The 26,260-nt window shown below is 37.3% G+C and overlaps 1 protein-coding gene across 3 annotated transcripts in view; it reads left to right on the forward strand.

Annotated features, from left to right (window-relative positions):
- The first annotated feature begins 65 nt into the window (after window positions 1–65).
- LRRC49 (leucine rich repeat containing 49) overlaps window positions 66–26,260 on the forward strand; it is a 40,942-nt gene continuing 14,747 nt past the window's right edge. For 2 of the 3 annotated variants that reach the window (XR_004161032.1, XM_019619409.2), the window contains exons 1-10: window positions 68–296; window positions 712–799; window positions 1,509–1,700; window positions 3,182–3,281; window positions 4,331–4,534; window positions 5,931–5,997; window positions 12,460–12,603; window positions 14,049–14,110; window positions 18,239–18,386; window positions 24,756–24,839. Coding sequence is in view for 2 of the 3 variants with exons in the window: in XM_019619409.2 (XP_019474954.1) it covers window positions 195–296; window positions 712–799; window positions 1,509–1,700; window positions 3,182–3,281; window positions 4,331–4,534; window positions 5,931–5,997; window positions 12,460–12,603; window positions 14,049–14,110; window positions 18,239–18,386; window positions 24,756–24,839 (1,191 nt within the window). In the remaining variant the exon portion in view is untranslated. Of the gene's footprint in view, window positions 297–711; window positions 800–1,508; window positions 1,701–3,181; window positions 3,282–4,330; window positions 4,535–5,930; window positions 5,998–12,459; window positions 12,604–14,048; window positions 14,111–18,238; window positions 18,387–24,755; window positions 24,840–26,260 lie in introns of all 3 variants that reach the window. The other variant, XM_019619410.2, reaches the window with a different exon arrangement.

The raw sequence follows: 26,260 nt of genomic DNA on the forward strand, positions 1-26,260 counted from the left end.
TCCTCAGTGCGTGACCGAAGAGCTCCGCCTGTCACGGCCCGCTGTGCGTGGACGTGTGAGTGTGACTCGGGTTTGTTTCCCGCTGTGGCACAAAGGCGTTCCTCAGCGCGGTGCCGAGTGCAGCTCCTGCTGCTGTGCTGGATGTGCCGTCCTTGGAAGTTCAATAAGCCCGCTGTATCGATGCACGTTTTGGGATGAGCGTAATGCTGTCTTTTTTCTCTTCCCGTGCTCAGGCCGGTAGCTGCGGGCTCCAGCTGCTGATCCAGACATCTGCGATACCCAGTAAAACCAAGCCAGTAATTGCTGTTTTCTTTCTTCAGTAGATAGGTGGATTCGTACAGTTGTGTGCCACGTTTCTGTGCCACATGTCTGTGCTTTCGGGTGGGGATCGCCTTTTCAGCAGTGGCTGTTGGTTTTTAATTCACTGCCTCGTGTAGCTGATAGCCTTCTCGTGATGTATTTAGTGAGGATGCGTGGAGTGAAGCTGCTGGGCTATCCCACAGCCTGCCATAAAGTCAGTGTGTGACCTGTTATGCTTCCTTCTGTACCCCTCCTCCTCCCTTGGTTGCAGTGGTCTTTTAGGGCAGTGTGTGTGGTTTTTTCCCCTTTGTTTCGTGAGAATTGTATTTGTTTCTAAGGCTGTGCTTGTCTGTTTGAGGACACTGTTTGCCTTTGAAGACCTCAGTGTTTCTCTCATGCATTTTGTTGTAGTTTGACTTCAAGATAAGTAAAGAACCGCCGTCTCTCCACAACAGACTTTTGCAGCACGACCTGGAAAAAAACTATTCAGGAAGGCAAGGTGATGCTCAGGAGGCTTTTTGTTTGTTTTTTCTTTTTTTTGAGGGGGGGGAGGGAAAGGCTTTTAAATTTCTTCTTATGAGCTAAACAGTAAAGAAAGGCTTTATTATGAGTAGAAAAATGTTACTGGCTTTCATATGTGACTGCTTTTCCTAACTGAGTGCATTATATCCTGAAAATCCTACCTCTCCTCCTCCCTAGTGCAGGTGGCTTTGCTCATTGGTTTTTTTTTGTTGTTTGTTTGTTTGTTTTGCTCTTTCTGCCTATGGAGCACCTACAGAGCCGCAATATTTGTGAGTGCCTCACTCAATTCCTCTGCCCCCGAAGCCACACGGTTCTCAATCATAACCTCTTGTTGGATGTCTAGTGTTTTAATGTGTATAGGCAAAATCTGATTCTAAGTTGTGAAGAGATGTTTTTCCTCTCCTGGCTTTGAAAAGCGAGGTATTTGGTGGCATCACTGTTAACTGGTGAAGCCTGGAAGAACTCTGACATACACCTGTACTACTGCTGCTTGCCTGTCATATAAAAACAGTGGTGGGCTGGGATTGGAGGTAGTTTGGCTCTGTTGGCAATGAGATATCTGTATATGGGAGTTCTTTATTCATCCCAGTAGATAATAAAGACCAACAGCTGTTCAGAGTGGGTTGATTTTTAGGGCTGTTGTGCAGTTTATTCTATTACAAAGTTTTGTTTTGTTTGCCCCACAGGAGACCCAAGAGTGTTGAGCCCTTTGGTGCGCAATAAGCAGCTGTATCTTCCAGTGCCATCCACTCTGACAGAGCTTTCTGGTTTAGAGTTCAAGCAAAGCACAGGCTCTTTATCTGGATTTGGGGACTCTTCTATACATGCAAAACCCAGATCTCGACAAAGCAGTCACAGTATTAGTTCACATGCTTCAGGTAAGAGTGTAAAGTTCTCACCAGCCTTGTATTTATTTACTTATTATTATTTGTACTAGGCATTTAATTTGAACAGTCATGGCTTGTAAGATGATTCTTCTGGCTGATGGACTGTATAATTGCATAGCACGTATCATCTCCTGTTCCCATGGTGTATTAAGAGATCGTTGTCAGGAAACTGCTAGTAATATCTTCCATGTTTAAATGAAGGCATTTAAACATAGGCTTCTTACATACCTTTCTGTAACAAAAGGACAATGTAGGGATCTGTTACGACATACAAAGTAAAAAATGTCTTCTTTAATTCCTTGTGTTTGTTGGCTTTAAAACCTGAGGCGCAAGTCTGTAACTTTAGCAACAATGCTGATTGATTATTTTTAAGTCTCAATTTTTTTTTATTCTTTAGCAATTCATTTCACTTTGAAGGATATGTAGAGAATATTGATTCTTATACAGTGGTTTGTTAGAGCAGCTACTAATGAAAAGTTAGAAGGTAGCACTGAAAAGCTTCTAAATCAAATTAAGCATGAACAAACCTTTATACTTATTTAGCTATTTTTACTACTTATGTGTTCTACATAACAAGGAAGTTGCTCTCTGTAGAAGTAAAGAAATTAATTCTTACTTAGTGAAGAATTTGTGTTTTTTCCCATTAATGTATTCTTTAAAAAAAAGTGCAAACATGGATGATGACTGTGTGTTCTTGTGATAGCACACATGCACAGTGATCTGTTTTTGACCAGTATCTTTCAGTGGATTGTTCTCTAAATAAGCTAAAGCTTGCCATACTGGTTTTGCTTTTGTTTTTTTTTTTTGAGTATTTTTGGTCATTTTCCCTCTTTCTTCTTGTATTAACAAAATGAATAGAGTTGGTTATTTTGTAAACGTGTTTAGAAAGGTTGTCTGGTTTTTCCTTGGTAACGGTGTGAAGCATGAAGCAGTTACAACTAGGTAGTGCATGCACTCATGTGTGAAAGAATCCACATTTGTTTCTGGCTCAGTGGGACTGCTCCTGTGTTTCAGTGCTTTAGATCTTAATTGGATCGACATGTATTTGATCTGTGTCATTATGGTTGTTCTTAGTATAGATAGCATCCTCGTTAAGTTCAGATATTGGAATTGTGAAACTAGTATGCAGTCTTACCTTAGGACAGCATTGGGTAATTCTGATTAAAACAAAAGCTTCTACAAACTGTCTGCTTACCACAAAATATTAAAAAAAACAAAAAACAAACAAAAAAAACAAAACAAAAAAACCCACAAACCCTGTCACATGTGAGCTCAGTGGATGTAGGTTTGCAAGAGGGATGTATCTGTAAACTAAAAATGGCAGAAAAGAAAACTGGTGGGCCAGACTCCTGAGTGCAGGCAAAATGCATTTCATGTACCATGTAATTCTTTTAGCAAGAAGTAACCATTAGTGGTAGTTAATGAAATTAATTTGTGGTTGTTCATGCATTCTTTTGATGATTTTCTGATAGATAGCACAAATTTTGGGAGCAGTTCATCAATAACATTTCCTGTCTTGCAACGTTCTGCTGAGGAAAAAATACTGAACTCGGACAGACTCACCCTGGAAAGGTGAGCAGGGAGTGGAGTCCGGGCTCAGCAGCTTGCTGCTCTTGTGTCTGCTGGTCTCAGGGGATGAGTGTTCCAGCAGTGCCTCTGTGGTGATGGTAGGTGTGGGGAGGGCGGGCTGCTTTTCTTGTTCTTTGTTTCCTCTTTTAGAGAGGACCTGTGTTCCATTGAGATGTTCTGTGTGAGTTTCCTTGTGGTAAAAATTCAGTGATGGCACATATATCCATACAGCAGGTATGGATATATAGGCAGGTAAAATAATCTAAGGCAGGTAGGGTTTTTATTTTAAACTAAGGAGCTACTTTAAAAGCTGGACTCAAAGTCATGCAAGAAATCTACAGAGTTGAGGCCTATGTCTCCATTAATTGTAATCTGATGCATTAACTGTAGAGTGTCTTTGTTTCCTTAACCAGGACAACAAAAAAAGCTATATGTGAAAACCACATTCAATTGTAAATAATTGTGTGAATGTGTGTGCACATTTTTATTTATTTATTTTTATTTATTGGTGATGTTTATGTAGTCAGAAAAAAGTTCTGTGCGGTCAGTAGGATGTCTGTTGGAGATAATCCTGCTGTGAGAATGGCTGTTATCAGCATCATTTCCTCTATCTTTTAGCTTTCAAAGTAACTCCTAACATTTCATGCGTTTATACTTCAAATGTGAAGTTCTGTAATGTAAAAAAGCACATAAACTTGGTGTGCTTTGAAATCTGACCTCAACAGGCTCCTTATGTGGGGTCTGAATGGCGCATTGGCATGCTGTATCTGCTGAAATTGTAGTGTGGTCACAGTGTGAATTCTTCAAGTAATTTCCATGTAACAGGGAAATCTCTGATTTGAAGAAGAGGTTTTAAGAAAATCTAGAAAGGACTTCTGCTATATGTTTATATTTTTCTACATTAAGGAGTTACTTTCCTATTCTATAGTTGTCTAAATTAGCAAGCCTCTTAATCAAGATAATGCCCTTTTCTCAGTTCAGTTGGAGTGGGTTAGTAGAAGGTCGATTACAAATTAGTTACCTTCATAAGATGCTTTTTGTTATTGTTGCAGGCAGAAGCTGACAGTGTGCCCAGTTATTGATGGAGAAGATCACCTTCGCCTTTTGAATTTCCAGCATAACTTTATAACCCGGATCCAGAATATTTCCAACCTGCAGCACCTTGTTTTCTTAGATTTGTATGATAACCAGATAGAGGAAATAAGTGGGCTTTCAACTCTGAGATCCTTGAGAGTTCTTCTTCTGGGGAAGAACAGGTAAAATAAAAATAACTGGCTTTAAGCAGCCTACTTTGTTATGGCATAGTGTCTGTAATCTATCATTGCATTCATTACAGGGTTTTCAGCTTGTGATGTTGGCTGTGAGACCAGTGGGTGCACTCCTGTTAAATGGTGTCTAATAATAGCAAGCTATCTAGTAAGGAAAAAAAATAGCTCAAGAAAAAATATAGATTGAGATGAGCATTCCCAAGAGCCATTTAGCTCTGTGTACATTATAACTTCACTGTGCTCAGAAGAAGGCAGGAATTAGACTTGCTAGCATGTGCTGTTCATTGCCTTGCCAGTTCATTGCAGCTGCTGTGCTGGGTGTCTCCCTGGTCATTGGCTGTAGGAGAGTTGCAGCCAATCTGTCACCAGCGCTTCTTGGCCTTCATCTTTCAGCTGTGTATGCATCATTCACTTCAAAACATAAACCAATGGAGAGTGATCTTTTTCTTTTCCTTATCAGTGAAATGCTAGTTGGAGAATTTTGGTAACTTCTAATAGTACAGTATTTTACTGGAGTTTTTGGCTTTTATAGCTGAAATATCACCTATAGATATTCATTTTGTTTATTGCAAATTTTTGGTTGTGGGAGCAATAACTAAATTGCTATAAGGAGTTATTTTCCAAAATTAGCTACAGTGACTTCTGTATAGTTTGCTTTCATAGAGGTATAATTTGGAGACAGACAGGAGGAGATATACTTGCCATAAGCCACATAAGGCAGAGTTGCTACAAGAGACTATTTTCTACTGCTACTGTGCATGGTTTTTAATTTTTGAAGCAAATACGTAATGCGTGAGATGTTTAATGTAGCCAACCAGCAGATGGTGCTGCTGATGCTTCAGCAACCTGGGCTTGGCATCTGAGAAAATGGGACAGGACAGAAGGGCGTTGTCATGGTGAGATGGTGAAGCTGTACAGGTGGAGAAGAAATTAGGCCAAATGCAGAGACCTGTATTGTCTAGGAAGTACCAGCAGGGCTGTTGGATTTGTTTTATTCTTGTAACAAAATCTTAAAACTTGTCACTACAGTTTTGCTTTAAACAGGTTTGAGAAGAGCCTTTTGCCAGTAATAGTATTTCTTACCTTTTGCATAGGTTGTATGTTGACTTTGTTTTCTAGTAGTGCAATGAATCTTTCCCTGGAAAGAATCTTCCAGGAAGATTGATAGTGCAGATTGCCACTATTGATGATCAGAGAGGAAAGTGGCAATCTAAGGCTTATTTATTCATTTTAGAGAGTTGAGAACTCTGCTTTTCTGTTCCTATCAGTAGGCAGGAGCAAACAGCTAAGTTTTAGCTTGAAAATGTAATTGAAAATTAGCTTGAAAATGTAAGGTACTTTTAATCTTATAAAAACAATTGCTGTCATTATTGAAATATTTCAGAATAAAGAAGATCTCAAACCTGGAGAACCTAAAAAATCTTGATGTTTTGGATCTTCACGGAAATCAGGTACAGTACAATAACTTGATTAATCAAGTTATCTTATATAGATGATGCATTTCTGATGTCCGTTGCTTTTTGAAAGAGAATTGGTGGCAAATCTTGCAGCTTCCCGGAAATCAGATAATGATATCAGCTTGATTCTCGGTGTCAGCTGAGACTGATGCTTGGAGCATTGTGCATTTGGAAAGTTACAGGTTCTAATGCTGAGTAAGCTAAGCCTGGCAGCATTTGCTTTTGCCAATGGAGCAGTCATCTCGTGTGAGTGGTTAAAAGTAAACCAGTCAGAAAGTCGTAAAAGAATTTAAGTTCTTATTGGTCATTGCATTGTTTCTTCTGTTTTTCTCATGAATCAAGATCACATATGTACCTGTAAAGGACTTGAGTCTGTATGAGAGAAAAGCAGGAGTCCAAACTCCTTGTTTAGGCTTCTGAATGGACTTAAGTCGCTCAGTGTCCTTTCAGATTATTCAGTTTGAGACTGTGCAGTGCTTCTGTTTGTGATGCTCAAAGCTTCAGCTCTGGAACATATAAGAGAGAGGTTACTAATGATTCTGTCAGAAACAGCACAGGGTGTATATAAGGGCAAGCCAGATTGAGTATTCTTCTGTAAAATAAATCTGAAACACGTGTGATACAGAATGTTCTGTAATTGAGCTGTTTAACAGCGTGGTTATTGTGAACAAGACCAATGTGTGTATTTTTTTTTCTTTTTCTTTTTGTTTTTTTTTTTCCTAGATTCTTCTTCTGACAGTTTTGACTTCTTATGGTTTCTGTGTGTGTTCTTTATTATATCATTGCTTCACAGTGAGGAATTAAAATGCTGTAGGAAAAAAGAAAGAGTTAGCACTTTAATGAGTCTCTGTTATATGTGATGCAGTAACTTTGTGGTTTCTGTGAGTAGCACCATTAATCCAATAGTGTGCAGGCAGTGTGCCAGAGGCACAGTGTAGTGTTAGTGCATTCTTCGTGAACGGACCAAATGAAGGCTTCAACTTCTCTTCCATTAATGGATTATTTTCTGTTCCTTTCTAGCTTGTAGTTAGGCAAGTTTTGATATCAATACTCCTTTCTCCTTTAACTGAGGAACTCATAATTTCAGACACCACTCTGCCATACAGATATATTAGTTATTTTTGAAGGTATAATGAATACGTAAGGAAATGCTGATTTTTTTTCATAACACTGTACAACGGTAGTGTCTTGGTTTGGTTGTTGTTGTTTACGTGTTTATTAATGAGTAGGTGATCTCTCTTGTTATTTCATTGAGATTTTGGGTGCTTCTTACACTTCTTCATATCAGGTTTCTCAAGAACCCAATTAATCTACAGAATTGGATTTGAGAATATGGAAAGATGTATTCCAGAACATAACAATTTCTACAGCAGATCAGTAGAATCAAAAGTGAATGATGCATAGCTCAAAACAATGGACTCTGATCAGTCCATGTCTGTTGACATGGTGTTCTCCCTCCAACATACAAGATTTTTTTCTTTGATTCAATTGAGAGTAATGAGAAGCAACAGTGCAGAAACAGCCTGTCTTGCTTACTGTCTATATGAAAATAATAGAAAGTATGATTTGCATTATATTAACTAGGCATTTATATGTCTGTTTCCTTGGATGGCTTGTGGTGTTACGCCCTGCCCAGTTCTCACAGGAAGGTTGAAAGTAAATCCATTGTAAATATGGTCAGTTTTACAATCAAAACCAGTTATGGATAGCAGTTTTCCTTTGTCAGAATGGTTTTCATTCCAGGTAGATCTGATGACACTGCTGTGGTGGATCACTGCTAGCATCTTTTCTCATAGCTATGGAGGGAGGGGAGGAAGATAGAGTGGCTCTAGCAAAGAGTCACAGGTGTGTTGAAGAGGAGAGGCTGGCAGCACATGAGGCTGAGCAGGCAGTAGGCAGGGGCTGGGCCAGAGGATCTCCAGAGTTCCCTTGGAGCTCAGCTGGTATTAAAAATATATAATAATAACAACAACTGCAAAAAAAGTAAAGAGAAGTTACAAATACATGGCTAAAATGTCCCTTGTAAAGCCACAAAAAGCCTCCCTGTTGAATGAGTGGAAAGTGCTGTGGGATTAACCTGCAGAGCGCTGTATCAACATCCTATTACTGCACTCACTGAAAGGCACTCAGTGTTTGGGATTAGGATAGAAGTGTTTCTGTGGTTTTGATGTATATAAATCCCATACATTTGATGGCACTAGACAGCAAGTCTGTTGGTCTTCAGGGCGTTTCCTTGGCAGTGTGCTCTGATTGCTTCTATTCATCTGTTCTGAAACTGTCTGAAAGTAAAGGTTGTTCACAGCATTTCAGTGTTTTGTTTTGTTGGTTTCTTTTTTTAAGAGTATTTTGGTTAATTTTTTGAGGCATAACACAGATGATCAATATTTTTTTTTTTTAATAGTATTAAAGTCTAGATAGACACAATTTCTTCTTGTTGATGGAGTAGTAACAGTTAAGAGCAAAGCTGCATTCCTGATTTATTCTTAGTCTCTCTTTCCTTCATTTTTTGGGTATAAGTCAATCCCATAGATGGAATGCAGATTGTGAAACTTTTAAGACTGTAACGTTTTCAAGAGATTGGAGGTGAGGAAAAACAGAGGAAAATTTCTTGGAAAATACTTTGATTTATTTGGGTGCAGAATATTTTGGCTAATATGGTTTGGTCTGATCTTAGAGACTTCGCTGCTGCCAAGCGAGAAATTCAATGGGAACTGGATGTGCTTTAAAGCCCTGAGATGTAGTATTCCACAATGTTTAATGCTGAACCTCTCAAGCCTTTAGATGCAGAAAATGCTTTCCTATAATAAAGGTGCAAAATAAGGTTAATAAAAAATACAGTGTAATACCTAATGTAATGCATCTTTACAAAAAGGACAAAATGCCAGTTCCTGTGTCATGTCATTCTTCTTTGCTTGTTTTCCTTTGTGATTTTGCAAGGCTCTTAAGACTACACAGTAAAAACTTGTAAGCAGACACAGCAACTTCATGCCATCTACTTTAATTTCGGTGTAGAACCTGCAGTTGTACAACAGCTATCACACTGGTGTGAACACCATGAACTTTGTGATTCAGAGACTCTGTGTGCCATTGTGTGCAGTGTATACTTAACACTGCAATTTCTATTTAATTTTTAAATAAACATTTGGTTTCTAAATACTGTACTTTCAAACTCAATCTGAATGGTCTTTGGAAAGAATCGTGCTTGATGACCATCTTTTCTGTCAAGATAAACAACATAAATGTTGTATGTTCTATATAAATGCCTTTTAAAACCTTTCTTTTTTATTTTAGAGTTGATACGAACTTTATTCTGTCTTCCAGTGAAGTAGTTTGATTGAATTTCACAAGGTTCTAATGAAGGCAGAACTTGGCTAACTATGTTTAGAATGAAATTTATTTCTCTAAATACTTAAAAAAAAAAATCTTTTTTTTTTTGTCATTTTAAATTTTGTGACTTATGCATGTTGCTTGGCAAATGGGGCCTCCTATTTATTTCTATGAAAAAACTGCTACTGATACAAAGAGCAGAATAACACCATTTGGTTAAGAAAATTCTTAGCTACAAAACACTCTTTTTCAACATAGGCATCACCATTAGCTGTGCATTTTTGCCAGTACTGAATTAGAGCCAGCACGCTGTGCTTGTGAATATCTGCACCTGTGGAGGTGACCTACTGTCAGTGCTGCTGAAATGCAGCACTCACTGCCTCACTGTGCTCACATCCACTGCTTGGTCTCCATGAACCTTCAGGAAGCGTCAGTTAACATCAGTGAGTGCATTTTTTCCTCATGGAGGAATTCAGTCCCATCTCTTTGCTTCACATACACTTCCATGTCAGATGTCACTTTGTCAGACTGCCCCTCTGCTGCCATCCATCGCAAGGCAAGAACATGTAATAGAATACAGGTAGGAAAGTTCAGCTTCTACTGCCATATGCCAGCATCTGCCTTTGACATGGTGGGCCAACATAACAAAATAGGAGGCGTTACTTTTGGAGCAGCCCTTGTACTTTGCTGGCCTAAACCTTGAGGATGCAGGTTAAGCGGGGGGGAGGGGCGTGGAAGTGAGGAGTGGAAGGCAACTCCTCTTCCCCCACCCCCCTCTAGATATGGATTTCTTTAGAAAAATCTAAAAAGTGCCTAAAATGTCTAATAATACATCTTATATATCCTGATAATGCCTAATAGTAGTCCTAATTCAAATGTATTTAATAGTTGAAAGTGTGTATAGCAGTTCTTTTTTTTGCTGAAAGAAATATTGTGATCTTCTAGAAAGAGTTGGTACTGCTTCTTAGCTAATGCACAGGGCATAACAAAAACTGATGGACTCATGGATGTGTGCATGATTGAAAATAGAGAAAGGCCAGTAGAGTCAGACTTAGAGCTGAGCAAAGCAACAGACAGCATCACTGTAACTGTTGATGAAATCATAGTCCTAGAGATAGCAATAAAATGCCAGGATTGATATTCTGCATTGTAACATGCTGTAATCCTGGCTCCACAGGCATCTGCAGGGGTCTGTGCTCTTCATGCTCACCATCTGCTCTTGGCTGTGCTTGTACAAATATTTCAGTCTAAATATATTGTTATAGACAATAGTGTCTCTGTTCCTTAGCTTTAATATTTTGTGTCCCGCCCCCTTTTTTTCTGCAATGTCATACGCATAAACAGAGCCTATTTGTTTAATTAGCAGTTGAATCAAAAAAGGATTTAATGTCATTTAGTTACTGCTATCTACTTTTCTGTACTTTTTATGGGGAAAAGTTGCCACAATACTTTTTACAGCAGTATATTCAGGTCATACATCATACAGTTAGATGCCTATGTGCATATGGTTTGTTTGTATGACTATTGTCCATGACGTACTCTCAGACTGTTCAATACCAGCTGCCTTACATCTTCTCCCATTCCAGGGGTTGCAAGTTCTGGAAATTGGCACAGTCACGTTTGTACTGATCTGTATCAGCAGAAAGCTTGGTATCACTGGGGAGCTGTATGACACCGGTCTCTATGTTGCTTGCTTCCATCTAATTGCTGTTGGCAGTTTTGAGGAGGGGCAGCATGGCTGGGTATGGGTGTTACAGGGGGCTCCAGTGGTCCTGCAGGTAGAACAGGCCATTGTGGGTGTGGAAAGGGAATTTGTCATAGTTGTAAAGTCCTTAAAGCTACCAAGTGTTGGATGCACAGCCTTGTGCTGTGGAAAGCCAATCTTCTCCACAGGAAAACCTGCTGCCTTCTTTCTGCTGTAGAACGTGGGTTAGCGTAAGAATGTGATACAAATGTCCCTGTGTGCAGTGGCAGCTGATATCATCTCTGTGATACTTCACTGTATGCAAATCCTACATAAATGTCTGGGTAAGTTCTGGAGAACAGTTTTCAGACCACTGTGAGAAACGAGTACCTGGATAGGGGTCATGGAGTACATCACTGAGAAATAAGGACAGCAGGAAATAAAAAAGCCAGATTATGTCAGAAGAGTAATAATTAATATCTTTTTAAAAGATATTGCATCTCCAGAAGTAACAGATTTAAGAGGCAGTAGCTATTGTTATTCTCTTGATTATTATTATTCTTTGAATATCACCTGTTTTAATTCCTAATGCCTTATTTTATACATACAAATGCAGAGCAGCTGACTTCTTTCTGTAGTTTAGTCGTGTTTGAACCTTCCATTTTCTGATCACAGGTAGCCGTGAGTTGGCAAGGAATTGCTGAGGGCTTTTGAGCAAGTGTGCCTTGTATCCAAATGAGTGATGCTGCTATTTTCTGATTTTTATTTGAGTAATTTCCCCAAGTCCAACAATTATTTGCTTGCAAAACTGCCTTACAAGTTCCAGTGCGAGAATAACTTTGTTCTTCTCCAGAGAGTTGCAGCTACTCGCTCCTGACTCACAGCAGGTTTTTGTCCTCATGACCTGCTGGAAAGCTTGCCTGTAGAGCTTGTGCGTAGCTGTGTGGCTGCTGCTGACTTTTTAAGTCGTGGAACAAAATTAGTACAGATTTCTGTGATAATATGGAGGTACAATGCCATGTAAGTCTCGCAGTAAAAGTACTACCAGATTCAGATGTGTGTCTTGAGTGCCTTTGTGGTAAAATTAAGGATCGGCTGTGCACACAATTCCCCCATTTTGGCATCATATGATCCTAACAGTGGTGTCTTAACTGCATGTCTTAAAGGTTGCTGCCTTAAAACAATGCAGCTGAAATAACCTAACTTCAGATGGTAAGTAGGGAGTGTTGACTGATTTTACTGCTGCTTGCCTAGAAAAATATTACTGATGTGAATACTAGTACTCAATCTCCAGCAGACTGTAGGTGATGTTCAACTATTTATGGTTAGTAACATACATAAGCACACTACTAAGTTGCTTTTTTAATCTGTATCTATTTAAAATGATGTATGAAGTACGTGTATCTAGATACAACATGGTGTATGTGTTTATACCTCTTTCATAGATCTCTAAAATAGAAAACATCAACCATTTGAGTGAACTGAGAGTGTTAAACCTTGCCAGAAACCTTCTGTCCACTGTAGAGAATCTTAATGGACTGGATTCACTCACGGAGCTCAACCTTCGTCATAATCAAGTCTCTGCTATAGTAAGAAACAAAACATCTTTCTCTCTTCCTCCCCCTCTCACCTTTCCTTCGTTTTTTCCTTCCTTTCTTCCAGGAGTACACTATTACTATAACTTATTGAAAGTATATCAGCATTTCAAGTTTGTCAAAGCTTAGATTATCCCATACTCTTCTGTTTGTGTTATTTTCTTACAATGCTTGATTTTACAACTTGATGTTGGAAATAACGGTTTGGTTTTTGCTGCTGTTTTGTACAAATGCAATTACTTGTAGCAGTAAAAGTCTTGGTAGATCTTGATGGTTCTTCTGGACAAAAGTATTCTGACCCTTTTTGGTTCTAACATGCAAATTCAAGGACTCTTCTTCCATACAACTTTGCTTCTTGAAACAGATCGTAATTTCTGTAGCTCAGCTAAGCAGTGTTTCAGAAGATGATGTTCTATTCAGGGATGTAACTTATTTGGGGTATAATTTAAAATATAAATGTTGTTACCCTGGTTTAATTCTAGTAATTCTAGTTTTGGTGGTGGTTTGTGGGCTTTTTTTTTTTTTCTTTTTCCTTTTCCTTTGTTTTTTGTTTTCCTTTTAATTGGATGGAATGCTATATAGCAATGTAGCAGATCAGGCAGGGGGAGGGAGAGCTGAAGGTTTGATTTGTGGCTGGAATCAAGGTGATGAGCCCTGTGCCACTTCAGTGTGCTGTGGGTAATGGTTTGGTGTCCATTGATCACAAGCTGGAGTATGTTCCTTTGTAGGATAAGGAGACACACACTTAAAACTGATGGTTTTTGGTCTACAGTCTGAATGGTACATGAATCACTGCAAACTGTGCTGTCTGGCCATTATGGATTTTTTTTATTACATAAATAAACTTCAGTCATGCTTGATGTATTTCCTCTTAGCAAAATTTTGAGCTATTTTAACATTTTCTACAAAGTTCTATTATACAGTACATTAAATTCATGATTACTCATTCTGAAAACATGTTCCTTTTTATAAAATTGTAAAGGTGACAGAGTCCTTCAGATTATTTTTGTTTAGAGCAGCTACTGCTGCTAGGTAGTGCTGATTGCACTGCAGCACTGCACTTCAACAACCTTATTGCTGCATGGTCTTTTTTTTTTTTTTTTTTAAACACCTTATTTATCCTGCTGCTTAAATGCTGAGACAGCATCTTGGCTTCTTTCCCAAAAGCTTGTTCAGAAACCAGCAGCAGCCTCATCCTCTTTCCTTTAATATCATTTGCTTTGCAAGTGATGCAGCTTGTTCTGCAGAGTAGATATCTGCACTGAAACACTCCCTTGCAGTCTGCATTAGGGAGAAATGGATCTGCACGTTCGACAGAAATCAATGTTACAGCAAGGTTATAGTATATAGAAATGCAAGTATTTCATCAGGCAAAGTAGAAAGGGTCAAAAGATGTTATCCTTCAGCTACTGAATTTATGCCTGTATCTTTCCTTCTAGAAAGATGTGGATACTTTGCCCCGTCTCCAGCGTCTGTTCCTCAGCTTCAACAATATATCTAGGTAAGGGGAATTAATACTTGGTTTCCTATAAGTAATTTGAAGCATCCTCTTGGAGCTGTATTTCATTAAAATTTAAACTCGATGAATGCAGCTTGTGGTTTTTATTTTTCCAATGTATGAGCATAATCAAGCCATTGTGCATTTTCTACTTTAAACATAACTTATTTTAATCATTTGCATTTGAATGGGGATCCTCCTTCAAAACTTAGGTTTTGAACTTAAATATGATCATTTTCTTTCTGATGATGCTGGAAATTAGAAATAGTTCTGTAATTATATTGTTTTACTGTTAAACTACATATCTGGTAAAGCTACATCACTATGTTTATAGAGTTATACAAACTGCTGAGTCAGATTCTGCTCATGAGTATTAGGTAAGATCATGCTTATATTTTTCTTGTCCATAAGTTAATCAGGTTTGAAGGGTATATTCCTGCTGGTTTCTCTTTCAAACCAGAGAACAGAAACAGAATCACTGAACTTTCAAAGCAGAGTCTATTGTTTCAAGTAACTAAGTGCATTTTGGTATAAATAGAGAAGTTAGTCTACAACGTATTTTGTATTCATGTATTTTTGACGTTGCATTTGTGCTAATATAAAAATAAGCAATGATAGCAGTATAGGCACACTTGTTTCGCTTTTATCTCCAGTTAGATATGTGCTTACTTTTATGCTTTAATCATCACCAGCCTTCTTTGTTGCTTTGAATAAAATAATTTAATTTTAGACAGGGAAAGATGCCTCACCTTCTAATTACTGAAAATAGCATGCTATTGTGATACTCATTTTCTCTGTAAGATGTTATACTTAATATGAGCTTTTATTGTAAGAGCTACTTGAATATTTTCATTTGACCTGCATTATGTTTTCTGTAGACAGTTCCAACCTACTTGTATGTGTTCTTTAGGCTTTTAAAGTACCCATACAGAGGATATCCCTAAATACTCCTGGGGTTTAAGTATTTAAACAAAATTAGAGATGAGCTTGCAGGAACAGTTAGTATGTTCTTCCCTTAACTGCCCCTTTATTTCTTTTTTTTTTAGCTTGACATAATAAAGAGAAAGAGTTAGCATTTTGCTTTGCTTATGTAATTTCTGGCCTTGGAACATGCCTTTTGTTTCTGTTTTTCTGAAAAATGTCTTAGCCTGGCAAGAACAATGAGGGGACTGCAGTAGCTGGCTCCTGTGCCATGAGGGAGCATCACTGCAGTCAGTGGAATTTCTGTATGCTTTATGTACTTGGTACATTTCACACAGCTTTCCTACGTTGCTGTTTATGCAGTATTTTGCTGTTTGTGTGCATTCTTTGACTAGATTTATTGAACTTCATGTAATTGGTAGCTTACTTATTAATACTTTCTCACTTATTCATTGGGGTTTCAGCTGAACTGTTGTTAAATCTAGTGTTGCCTTTCATAAAAGCTGGAGATAATTCAAATATTTGTGCAAATATCTATTTAGGTTTAACTTTTAGTTACATTAGATATAAAAATAAAATCTTACTGTCAGGCAGACTACTGTAATCTGGTTAGCTCTTTAACAGACTTAACAAAATACTTATCTAGATCTACACATATATATATAAATATATATATATTGCTTGTAGCTTTTGTTTGTGGTTGTTTTGTTTGTTTGTTTTAGTTTTTTTGTTTTTTTGTTTTGTTTGTTTTTGTTTTTAGAAGAGACATTCCATTGGATTCAGCAGTTCTGGAAGCTAAAAAACCTCTTCAGTTCTTCATTTTTAAATATGTAGCAGATATATCTCCCCACAGGAAAAATGATTAAGTATAAGATTATATTCTTGACCCATCTGTGTATATGATACTTGACTTAATACTGTTAAACTGACTGAAAGTAAACACGACCATAATAGCAGTGAGTTGCTGTGCTACCTCTGAACTTTACTACAACCCTTTGAAATGCTTTTGAGTATTTTTTTCTCTTATTTACCTGGGTTTATTATGTGCCACATGGTAATTCTAAAATTGTATTTGCTAGGAACAGCTGTGCTTATACAACTGATTCTTGCTTTAGACAATCAGTTACACAGATGTTGTAATTGATTTATCCATAGATGTGTGGAGAACCTCCAAGCAGAAACCATTTTTTAATTGTAGGAACAAAATATGTATTTTCCCCATTGAAGTGTTCTCCAGGTCAGTGCCATGTTGGTTCTTAAACTTAGTGAAGTATGTTATATGGCCACATGGGAAAACAGGATCCCAGCTCAAAGAGCTTATAATTGTTTTTCTTCAATTGATTACTGAATTGGAAACCTGAGGGAAGAGATGTTCTTAACCTAACCAAAACAGGAAAAAATTACTTTCCTCAGTGAAATGAGGAATGTTGAGTGAAAACATTATAAATACATTGTTAAAATTGAATGAAAGCAATACAACAAGAATGAAAGGCTGGCTGTGGTAACATCTGTCTTCATCAGTGGCATAGTGATTAGGAACATGGAAAAACCAGGTTTTCTATTTTGAACGTTTTTTGAATGTGCAATTCCATCTTAGGTGTTCTGCCAGACTATAGTAAGTGTGTTGGGTAGCAAGTCTGCCTTCCCCAGAGCTCTTTGCAGAATGTGCTTGATCATCAATGCATTGCTGATGGAAACATACAGGGAAGGAGCAGCTGTTTTCCCCACTAAGCAGGCTGTATTAGAAGAGCAGTGCTGCTTTGTCCTGTTTGTGCCTACTAACTGTATAAATATGAATGCATACACTGGGGGAGATTGAGCATGCATCACTCCACAATACTGTGCTGCTTAGTCCGAGCCACATTCTTATATAAGGTAGAAAAAGTGGGTTTGTATCAGCTCTGACAGAGGGAAGAATTGAATGTAGTGCTCATAACTTTTGTGCACAGTCAAACTGACAACTTGGTGAATCTGAAAACACTGTAAGGAAATATTTTTTGGTAAGTTAGCCCAAATTCACTTTTTTTTTTTTGTTTGTGTGTGTGTGTGGTACTGAAACTGCTATTTTAGCAGAGATAAATTCATCTGGGAAGGAAGAAGGAAACAGAAGTGCTGGTTGGGTGGGACTTGAGGAGGAGGACTTTTGGGAAAAGGAGCAGACATTCCACTCAGGGAGATGGTTGACCGAGTCGGTCTGAAATGGCATCATCCACAGCTGTTTTGTGTTACTTGAGCAGGTCACAGACTCCTTTACTGTGAACAGAGGCTGGAGAGAGCACTGCCAGCAGCCTCTCATTCCCACAGAGTGGTCACCATTTGACACTGTCTGCATGCTGGGAAGCAGGCAGATGTTCAGTAGTAAAGTGAGTAACTCACTTGGCATTAAAGCTTCGTGTGCTTTTGGATTGGGCTTACAGTGCAATAAGTGTAGCATATCAAGTTTTTGAAGTTGAATTCCTGAAGCTCTAGTTTTGTTATGTGTGCTTGCAAATATATAAAAAGGTAGATCTTCTGCATGACTGTTTTGCTCTAAAATCAAGCTGCTAATTAAGGGAGTTAAGAGCATGATGAAGCAGGCACGTCTGTTTTAGCTGTTGAATGAATGTTCTGGTGTGCTGAGAAATTCAAAGCACAGCAGTGTTTTTGAGTGGAAGGTTTAAAAAACACTAACAAAATTCCAACTTTCTTCTCAAATTTAAGTAATTCTCTGCTTAGGAACACTGTTTATTTGGGTCAGCTGCTTTCTTTGCACCTTTCATCTTTGGTAACAGGAACAAGATAGGGGCTGTATGTGTCTAAATACATTTTACACAGGCCAGTTATTTTTGTCAGGAAACTGTGTCTAGTGTCTTAAAAAGCCAACTTGCTGGTGTTTGTGGACTGTAGGGTTCTGTAGAACTCAGAACAATATTTTAAAGATATCATGTTTTCACAGCTTTTCTTTCAGTGTTTAATGATGTTGCAAACACCCAGGATCATTCTTGGAGTTTTTGTACTTGTCTTTTTTTCTTGCATTTTGTGTTGTCTTCATGCTGGTTTTAATGGCTAATATATGTGTTACTTTTCATAGGCATCCTATTTTACTGGTGCTTTTTTCTTTTTGAGTAAAGGTAACCATTAATATTGATTCTATCCTTAAGAAATAAAATCTTCCATCTCTTAATTATTCATACTCTGTGGCATTAAAACTTTAAACTTTTTTGGTTACAGTTTTGAGGATATTCTGTGCCTTGCTGATTCCTCATCTTTGTCAGATATCACCCTTGATGGCAATCCAATAGCTCAGGAGACATGGTACAAACACACTGTTCTCCATCATATGATGCAGCTCCGACAGCTAGATATGAAGAGAATCACAGTAAGAAATTTATGTTTTCATCAAATTTACTAGTTTCTTAAATTTAGGAGTAAAATGTAGGGCTTTGTGTGTGTATATATAGGGGAAACAATAGTAACAGTGGTTTCACTAATTCACTGTTCAATTTAATTGAATGGTCCATAGACATTCTGATATTTAAAACTTCTTTCATTTTGCACAGTACTATGTAAGGTATTTCATTTATAACATGTTTAAAATAAACATTTAAACTTGTCATTAGTAGATATCGTGTGACCAATTGCCATTGAGAAACTGCAAAGCATTTTGTTAGAACTCTCTGTGTCGTCTTTACTGGTTTGATGTATAGCTGAAAAATATTCCTTCCAATGAGAGCAGTATTCTGTTTACACTAAAACTGGCATTATTTATATTCTTTCATCTAAAAATTCTACTTAGTCTGCCATTCCAAGGAAACCTGGTGATCACACTGTGTATCTGCTTTTCTCCTTTCCATGCCTAACCTTCTCTCCCCTTTCATTTCTGAATCTATTGGTAAAGTTCAAGTAACCTTGATAAAGGAAGAGAGGACATGAAGACAGCTAAGTTCCTTCAGACTTCTTGAAAATACACAGTGAGGTAGAGGATGAACGGAAAACACTGCAGGGAGCTTACCATTAAGACATCCATTTGTTTCCTACTGTAAGAATACTCATGCTAATTCTTCTTTGCTTAGAAGAGAAGCAGTTTTCACAACCTTATTATAACATAAACCCAAACAGCAAGACAGTGGCACTAAGGGACATGGTCTAGTTCAGTGACCTTGGGATGTCAGGTTGATGGTTGGACGTGATGATCTTGCTGGTGTTTTCCAACCCAAATGAGTCTATAATTCTGTAACAAATGTAACCTGCTTAACAAGCAGTGGTATTGGCATTACCTTTTCTGACCAGGTGCTGATACATATGCCTTATTTTAAATGCTCATTTGCTTTGTACAACTGCATTAAAAATTGTGGCTATTGTTTTACCATATATACACTTGACCTGTAGCCAATACGCTGCAAATATGAAAAAGAGCTGATTATGATGTAAGGTAAAACAAGTATGTGGAAAACATGAATTCTAAAAATGAACTGCTTTGGGACATTTGAGTTTCACTACCAGTATCTAAACTACTACTTCCCCCCCAGGAATTCTTTAGGTAGGTTTCTTTCCTTCTGTGAATTTATTAGCTAATTGCTTTGCTTTTCAAAAGACTGCTTTCTCAGTATTATTTCAGAAATGTGAGTGAAATAAAGAAAATGCCTTTTTTTCTTCTTCTCCTAGTTGAGAAGAGACAGATCCTGATAGAAGTCAGTGATGGCAAACCTGTAGGAAAAGCTCTAATCCCTTTGTAGGCTCTATAGGATCCATGTGGGAAAAGGCTATTAGAAATGCACAACCTTGGGAAAAACTTAATCTGAGTTCACACCTTGTTAAACATAAGAGGATCAACCTAGAAGACAAAAAGCCATAGAAAACCAGGCTTCAGCAGTTGTGCTGCTCATAAAACTACTTGTAAAAAAAGTGTGGTTTGCATCCTTTTTATTTGCCTTCTGGTTTTTGAGCCTGAAGAAAATGTTTTTAAATCTTTTCTCAATGTAGATGGTGCTGTAAGCTTTTTCCAATAGAAACTGTGTTGCCCAGATAATCATAGGACTTAGGAATCTTTCTGTTATTACTATTTTTAAAGAAAAATAACAAGTAGTATGAGGTTTGTGATTAAATTAGACAACTGACAATGCCAAAAAAGTTATTTTGCCTAGTAATACAGCATGCTGATGCTGTGCATTACATTAAATGTAAGCTGCTGGGGGAATGGGCATGCAGTATTGGGTACATGATTTTTCTCACTTGATTAGTATACCTAAGGTAATACATTCATAGGATCTCTCATTCATTTGCCTGAAGTGCATCCAGACTGTTTTGGACTTAAATATTGCTTTGTCTTGCACAGAACTGAAAGCTGGCCCAGGGTGTTCTGTCAAAGTATTCTTCCCTAACTGTTTCAGAAGTTCTACTCGACAAATGGGAATTACACAATTCTTATTCTTCTTTTATCTTTTCTTTTGCTTGCTGGCTTCACTGGGACAAGAAAATCATTTTAAGAAAGAATAAAACATAAATGATATTTTCAAAAGCTTGTTAGGAGGCTTTGAAGCTGGCTTTTAAGAGAACATTCTCTCTTTAGTGCCAGGCATTTTCCATAGAATTCTCTGCTAAAAGTGGACATCTGAGGAAGAATTCTGGTGGCAACAGCCTTGGGAGACTGTTGGGAAACACATCTGCTGCAAGTATCAGATATTCTGGAATTGCAGCTAATTGTTCTAGTATTTCTTGGAGAAATACTTGGAGAAGAGTTGCTGTAATTCAGGGAATTCTGTCATATTATGACAATTCATGAATTATTTTCCCATGAGGAAATTGGTGTTTGCTTGAGCTATCTCATTACTAAGCAGTTTTGAAAACAAATTTTAAGCTCTTAAACCAGTGAGACACAGACCCAAGAAATCATTGATGGTAATGTCAGTGGAGCTTAGCTGCCTGTAACAAGTTAGGACTTTACATATCTGGAAAAAAAAAAAGTGTGTATGTATATGTATAAACTATAAACTATGAAACTATGAACACTTATTTGTTGTCTACACTAGGAGATAAATCCCAGCTTTGTATTATGCATCTAAAGTACCAACTTAATGGGAATCTTTTGCTGTGTGGACGATGTAATAGCAGCAACAAAATAGTCTGCCTTCTGCGAGTCTGAGTGGAACGAACTTGTGTGAGTAGTAATAGTGCAGCAGTGAAAAAGAACACGTGCATTTCATGTGTACTCTGTTCAGGATCCTTGATAGCTTTTGCTGTGAGTTATCCCTTGAATGGTTGCTGGCTGCTAATGAGAAGTTTGGCCCGAATCTGTATCACTGTTAGGGTAGAGCTGATGGGCAGCAGGGGGAGCTATCGCCATGACCAAGCTCCAGGCAATTACGTTGCAGGGTAATAGCTTTAATATGTTTTATTCTTTTTGGCATTCTGTCACTGCTGTAGCTTCACGCTGAAAACGTAAATCTGCGTCCTCAAAATCTCATTAATGGCTTATGGATTGCAGGAAGCAAGACTTCTGCTGGGTGGCTGCTTGGAGATGACTCCCTGGCCACTTAGTAAGCGGAGAACTAGTAAATGGAGGTGATTGCACTGGAAAAAAGAACATCCAACTCTGTTTGTAATGATCTGGCACCTTCACCTTCTAGAAGAACATCCCCCTAACATGGAGCTTAGAGATTTGGTTTCTTCTACGGTCATAGGATTAACAGGCTCCTTAGTGTGATGACATTTTCTTTCCTGGCAGGCTACTGCAGTAGAAACCTTGACTTCTTCCACAGATGCCCAGCATGCTTGTCTGAACCCTTCAGCAGGGATTTAAGTTTTTCTAAGGTGTACTGGAAATCCTTTATCAGTAGTGGGTCCTGACAGTCTGGAATTAGAATTTAGGAAAGAGTACAAAAGGATACTTGGCAAGTTTTGGAGGATGACAGAGCTGTCAGCAGCTTGTTAACTACTTAAAGATTCATTATTGTTAGCCTAACAATTTATTTTGAACATAAAAAGAGAAGATGGAGAAGATAGGATTTAAAATAGCTTTAGTTCATCTGGCAACTATCAAAAAGACACAAAGTTATGGATGAAAGCAGCTGAATAATGAGGGGAAACAAAGGGAAGTGGAGAAGGAAAGAATTTCCAAAGATCTGGAGCTAAAAGGAAGGAGTGGGTGATAATGAAACTGAATTGTAGCAGGCTTATTAAAGGCTTTGTTTTATAGCTGTCTGAGTTTTGTTTGTTCTTTGTGTGTTTTTTCTTCGAGATTGATTGCATGTGTTCTGTAAGATTAATCAAGAAATGTATATAGACTTCTAAAAAAAGTAGATTTGGCCTTTGAACTTCATTCAGATGTTTTCTCCATCATTCTACCTTTATAAATACTGAGGAAGAACTAGTTGTTTGGGGAGGTTGGTTTGTGTTTTTTCTGTGTTAGTTGTTGTTGTTTGTTTTATTTCTTTGAGCTCACTTGTTTTGTACAACTACATAAAAGATGTAGTGCTTTTTAAATGTCTCAAATTATGATAAACTCTTGATAAAGAAAAAAAATCTGAACAGCATTTGCATTAGTTCATCTCAGTACAAAGAATAAGACTTGGGAAAGTACTGGACAGACTTGAGCGTGGGCAGCAGACCTGCATGGCTGGCAGATAGTGTCATAAAATATGGATTTGATGCTGAATTAAGGGAAGGCTTTGGAGTAGAAGATAGAGTGGAAAGGGACTTTTGTGGAAGCTGCAAGAATTGCATTAGGGAAGTTTGTGGATGTTTGCCTTAACCTGAAATTGTTCTGACAGGAGGTGAAATTGTAAGGCACATTTTTTTACAGATTAGTGCCACTTTGTTGTTCAGCTTTCACCTTCTCCTGTGCTAAAGGTAGCAGTGATTCAGGTAATTTGAAGCTGAGCATATGGTGACTGGCCAGCTGCTTCCTGCCAAATAGGATGGATAATTCCTGCTCCCAGTCCCTTGTTGGGAAAACTGGTTTACGTTTTTCTTCTTACTGCATACAGATTTTATATAATCAAATGTTGGAAGGAAAAAAAAAAAACAAACAACAACTTTCATTTCAGAGTTGTAAACATACTTAAAGTTACTTAATGTGTTCAATGTGTTCAGAAGTTGTTAGAGAAGATGAGATTAGAAGTTGTCAGAGAAAATGAGATGGAAGGAAGAAAAAACCTTTTTAACAATGTTAAAGAGCAGAAGTGCAATATCAAATCAAGAAATTTGAAAGCTAAAAATCAAATTTTAATCCCCTTTTAATTGAACTTTTTGATAATCCCCTATTTAGGAAGAACTGAAAAGTCCAGCAGCAGATGGGTCTGCCAACAGAACTAACCTTCAGAAAGCCAGAAGCCTTCTAGGGTGGAAGGGTGTAAAATAAATAGAAATAAAATAAAAAATTAGGCTTTTCAGTTTGTGTTCTAGGGAGATTGTTGCCTAGGGCTGAGTAAGAGAAGTGTACCTTACCCGAAATCTCTTTCCTTAATTTCAATTAAGGTAGGCCACTTGTTAATACATGTATGTTAGGCTGAAGTCATAGGACAGTTCTGAAGCTCAGCGGCCTTACAGACTGATGTCAAAATGTCTGGTGTGTCATTAGTCTTCAGAGGTAGTGTGCAGATAGGTTCACATACCAGGTGTACTTACTAGTTTATTTATATATTGTTGTAATAAATGGAAATTGTTTTCTTAAGTGTGTATTAACGATACCAAGTGTCAAGTTACTTTTCTAGTTTGTCTTCCAGTAGAACAGTGATCCATGTGCTTAGGGGTTCTTATAGTGCTGTAACCATAGTACATTTGAATTGTATCAGAACTTTGTCATATCAGTATCTTCCTGTTCATCTCTGTTTATTGATGTTCTTCACTTGTAACTTTTTGGAAGGTGGAAATGAAAAGACTAGGACAGGAGCTCTCTATTTTGATGGAAAGCAAAACACTTCATGTTCTTGGAAGATACGTTAATAGAAACACCCAAATGGCATATGAAGTAAATGAAAATAAATTTAAGTATGCTTACTAAATATTTTTGTTGGAAGAACTCTACACTTTTTACTTCATAGGGAACATTTCTTTTGTTACTTGGAAAATGCATGTTCTAAAAATACTGTGCTGTGAGAATGTTTAGACTTCTGTAAACAGAGAACATTCAACCTAATATGGTTGTATTGCAGTACTAAATTTAATATCTCCTGTACCAGGAGAATTTAATATCTTCTATCATATGACTTCCATTATTCAGGAGGAAATGACTTTCTTCTTGAACGTGAACAGGCAGTAATATTGACAAGAAATAATATTCATGTAATACAGTTAATTTTGAAAATATTCTTCTGAAGTTCTGATGTTGAATGAGGAATAACTAACCTTTCTAAGAAGTATATCATGATAAAATTATTATTTTGGCATAAATTGAGATACATCCACTCATCCTGTCACTCATTCTTACCAAAAAACATGCTAATCACAAAAAATACTGCCCTATTTCAAAATGTTTGTTATTGTTTTACTGATCATATACTTAATGTTTTTTTGAAGAGCCGAACAAATACAATTATAAATAGATTCATCTTCAGTAGTTCCATCTAGTAGATAATTTTTTTGTTTCTTGATTTGTAGAAACATTTTTTGTTTTACTGTTAAAATATTTAGTTCTTAAAATACGTAATTTTTAATTTTAAATGCCAACATAATGAAACTTATAATATTAATTCATTTCTGAAACTTTAATTCATAGCTTTATAAAATTGTTATCTTTTTTGTCTTCTAGGAAGAGGAAAGACGCATGGCATCTGTTGCAGCAAGGAAAGAAGAAGAAAGGAAGCGTGAAAGTCATAAACAGAGCTTGCTTAAGGTATTTAATGTGGCTGTTCTAAGTCTAACTAAAATGTGATAAATCTACTGTAAATTATTTACAATATTACCTAGTATTTTTAATCTAGTTCTTAATTATCCCACCATACCTCTATTTTTTAAAACTTTTTACAGCTTAAGCACTTTACCCTACAGCTGAAGTTCTTCATTCAGCTATTCAAATTACCTAACAACCAAAACACAAACCAACCAACCCGAACGAAAAAACAATTGAATATATGAGGATGGTGCTCTATGTGAAAGATGGAAAACTTCATTTCCCAAATACAGAAGTAAAGTAAAACCAAGAGTGAAGGACTTTTCGGTGTTTTCAGGTTCCTTGAATAAGATCATGAGTGCTCTGATCCACATAGAGTTTTTTCTTTGTTCTTTCCTGTTGAGGTTATTCCTCTTTGTAGAAGGAGCTAAGCAGTTAGCAGAGCAGCAGCTAGGCTTCAGCTGTCTTTTTCAGAGGAGCACTTATGTACCATACCAACATGGTTGGTTAGTGCTTGTTCACATGAGATGGAATAGATCCAACAGGGGAGACAAGGGCACACTCCAGAATATTTGTGCAGGCTGGTGACTAAATGACTGCTAGCAGGAGACCAAAGTTCAAGGATAGAACTATCAGCATTCCTTTTGTTGCATTAATTTATTCCCAAATCCTTTCCTATTAATAGAGATGCCTTAAAACCTTCTTTTTTGTCTGGTGGTGGTAATACAAAATGCTCTTCTAATGTAGCAAGTGGGGAGGGGGTGGGAGGGCAAGGTGGGGAAATCGTGTATCCATACTGTGAAGTTGTCTAAAATTGTCCCTTATGAAGGGAATTAGACTACATGAGTTGCATGACTCTGTAAGAAGTGTAGCAAATTTACATAACTCTGAAAATAAAAACATTGTTATCAACAGATTAGAAGATGTTTAAGCATAAACTGAATGGAAACAAAGAATTGTGTCTAGTGCCATGTCAGATCAACAAAGTAGTCTCAGGGTTTTTTTGTTGGTTGTTTTTTGTTGGTAGTGGTTTTTGTTTATTTTTTTAAATAAAGCTTTGTATTGGGAAATAATGGCTTGTCTGAAATCTATTCCAATTTGACATTTTGATGCCTGGTCTCAATAAGAGAAAGAAATGGGAAATTAGCAAATAATAATTATACATAATGTTTTATGCTGTTGACAAGCTAATTGGAAGGAAGTTTGTGTTTGTTTGTAGTTCATGTTCTTAACCACTGATGTAATGTTTTCTTGTAGTTGAGAGATTGTTTGCATTGGTGGCACAGATTTCTCAATGCATCTTGCCAGTGAAAACTTCCCGTAGAGGAAAAAACATGTTTAAATATAATGCCCTTACTACTTAGATTTCAACATTAAGTTGAAGGTTTTGTCACTAATTGAGACTTCTTCTCATCTTCAAATAG

This window comes from Meleagris gallopavo, chromosome 12 (genome assembly GCF_000146605.3).
Source record: "Meleagris gallopavo isolate NT-WF06-2002-E0010 breed Aviagen turkey brand Nicholas breeding stock chromosome 12, Turkey_5.1, whole genome shotgun sequence".
Classification (NCBI taxonomy): domain Eukaryota; kingdom Metazoa; phylum Chordata; class Aves; order Galliformes; family Phasianidae; genus Meleagris; species Meleagris gallopavo.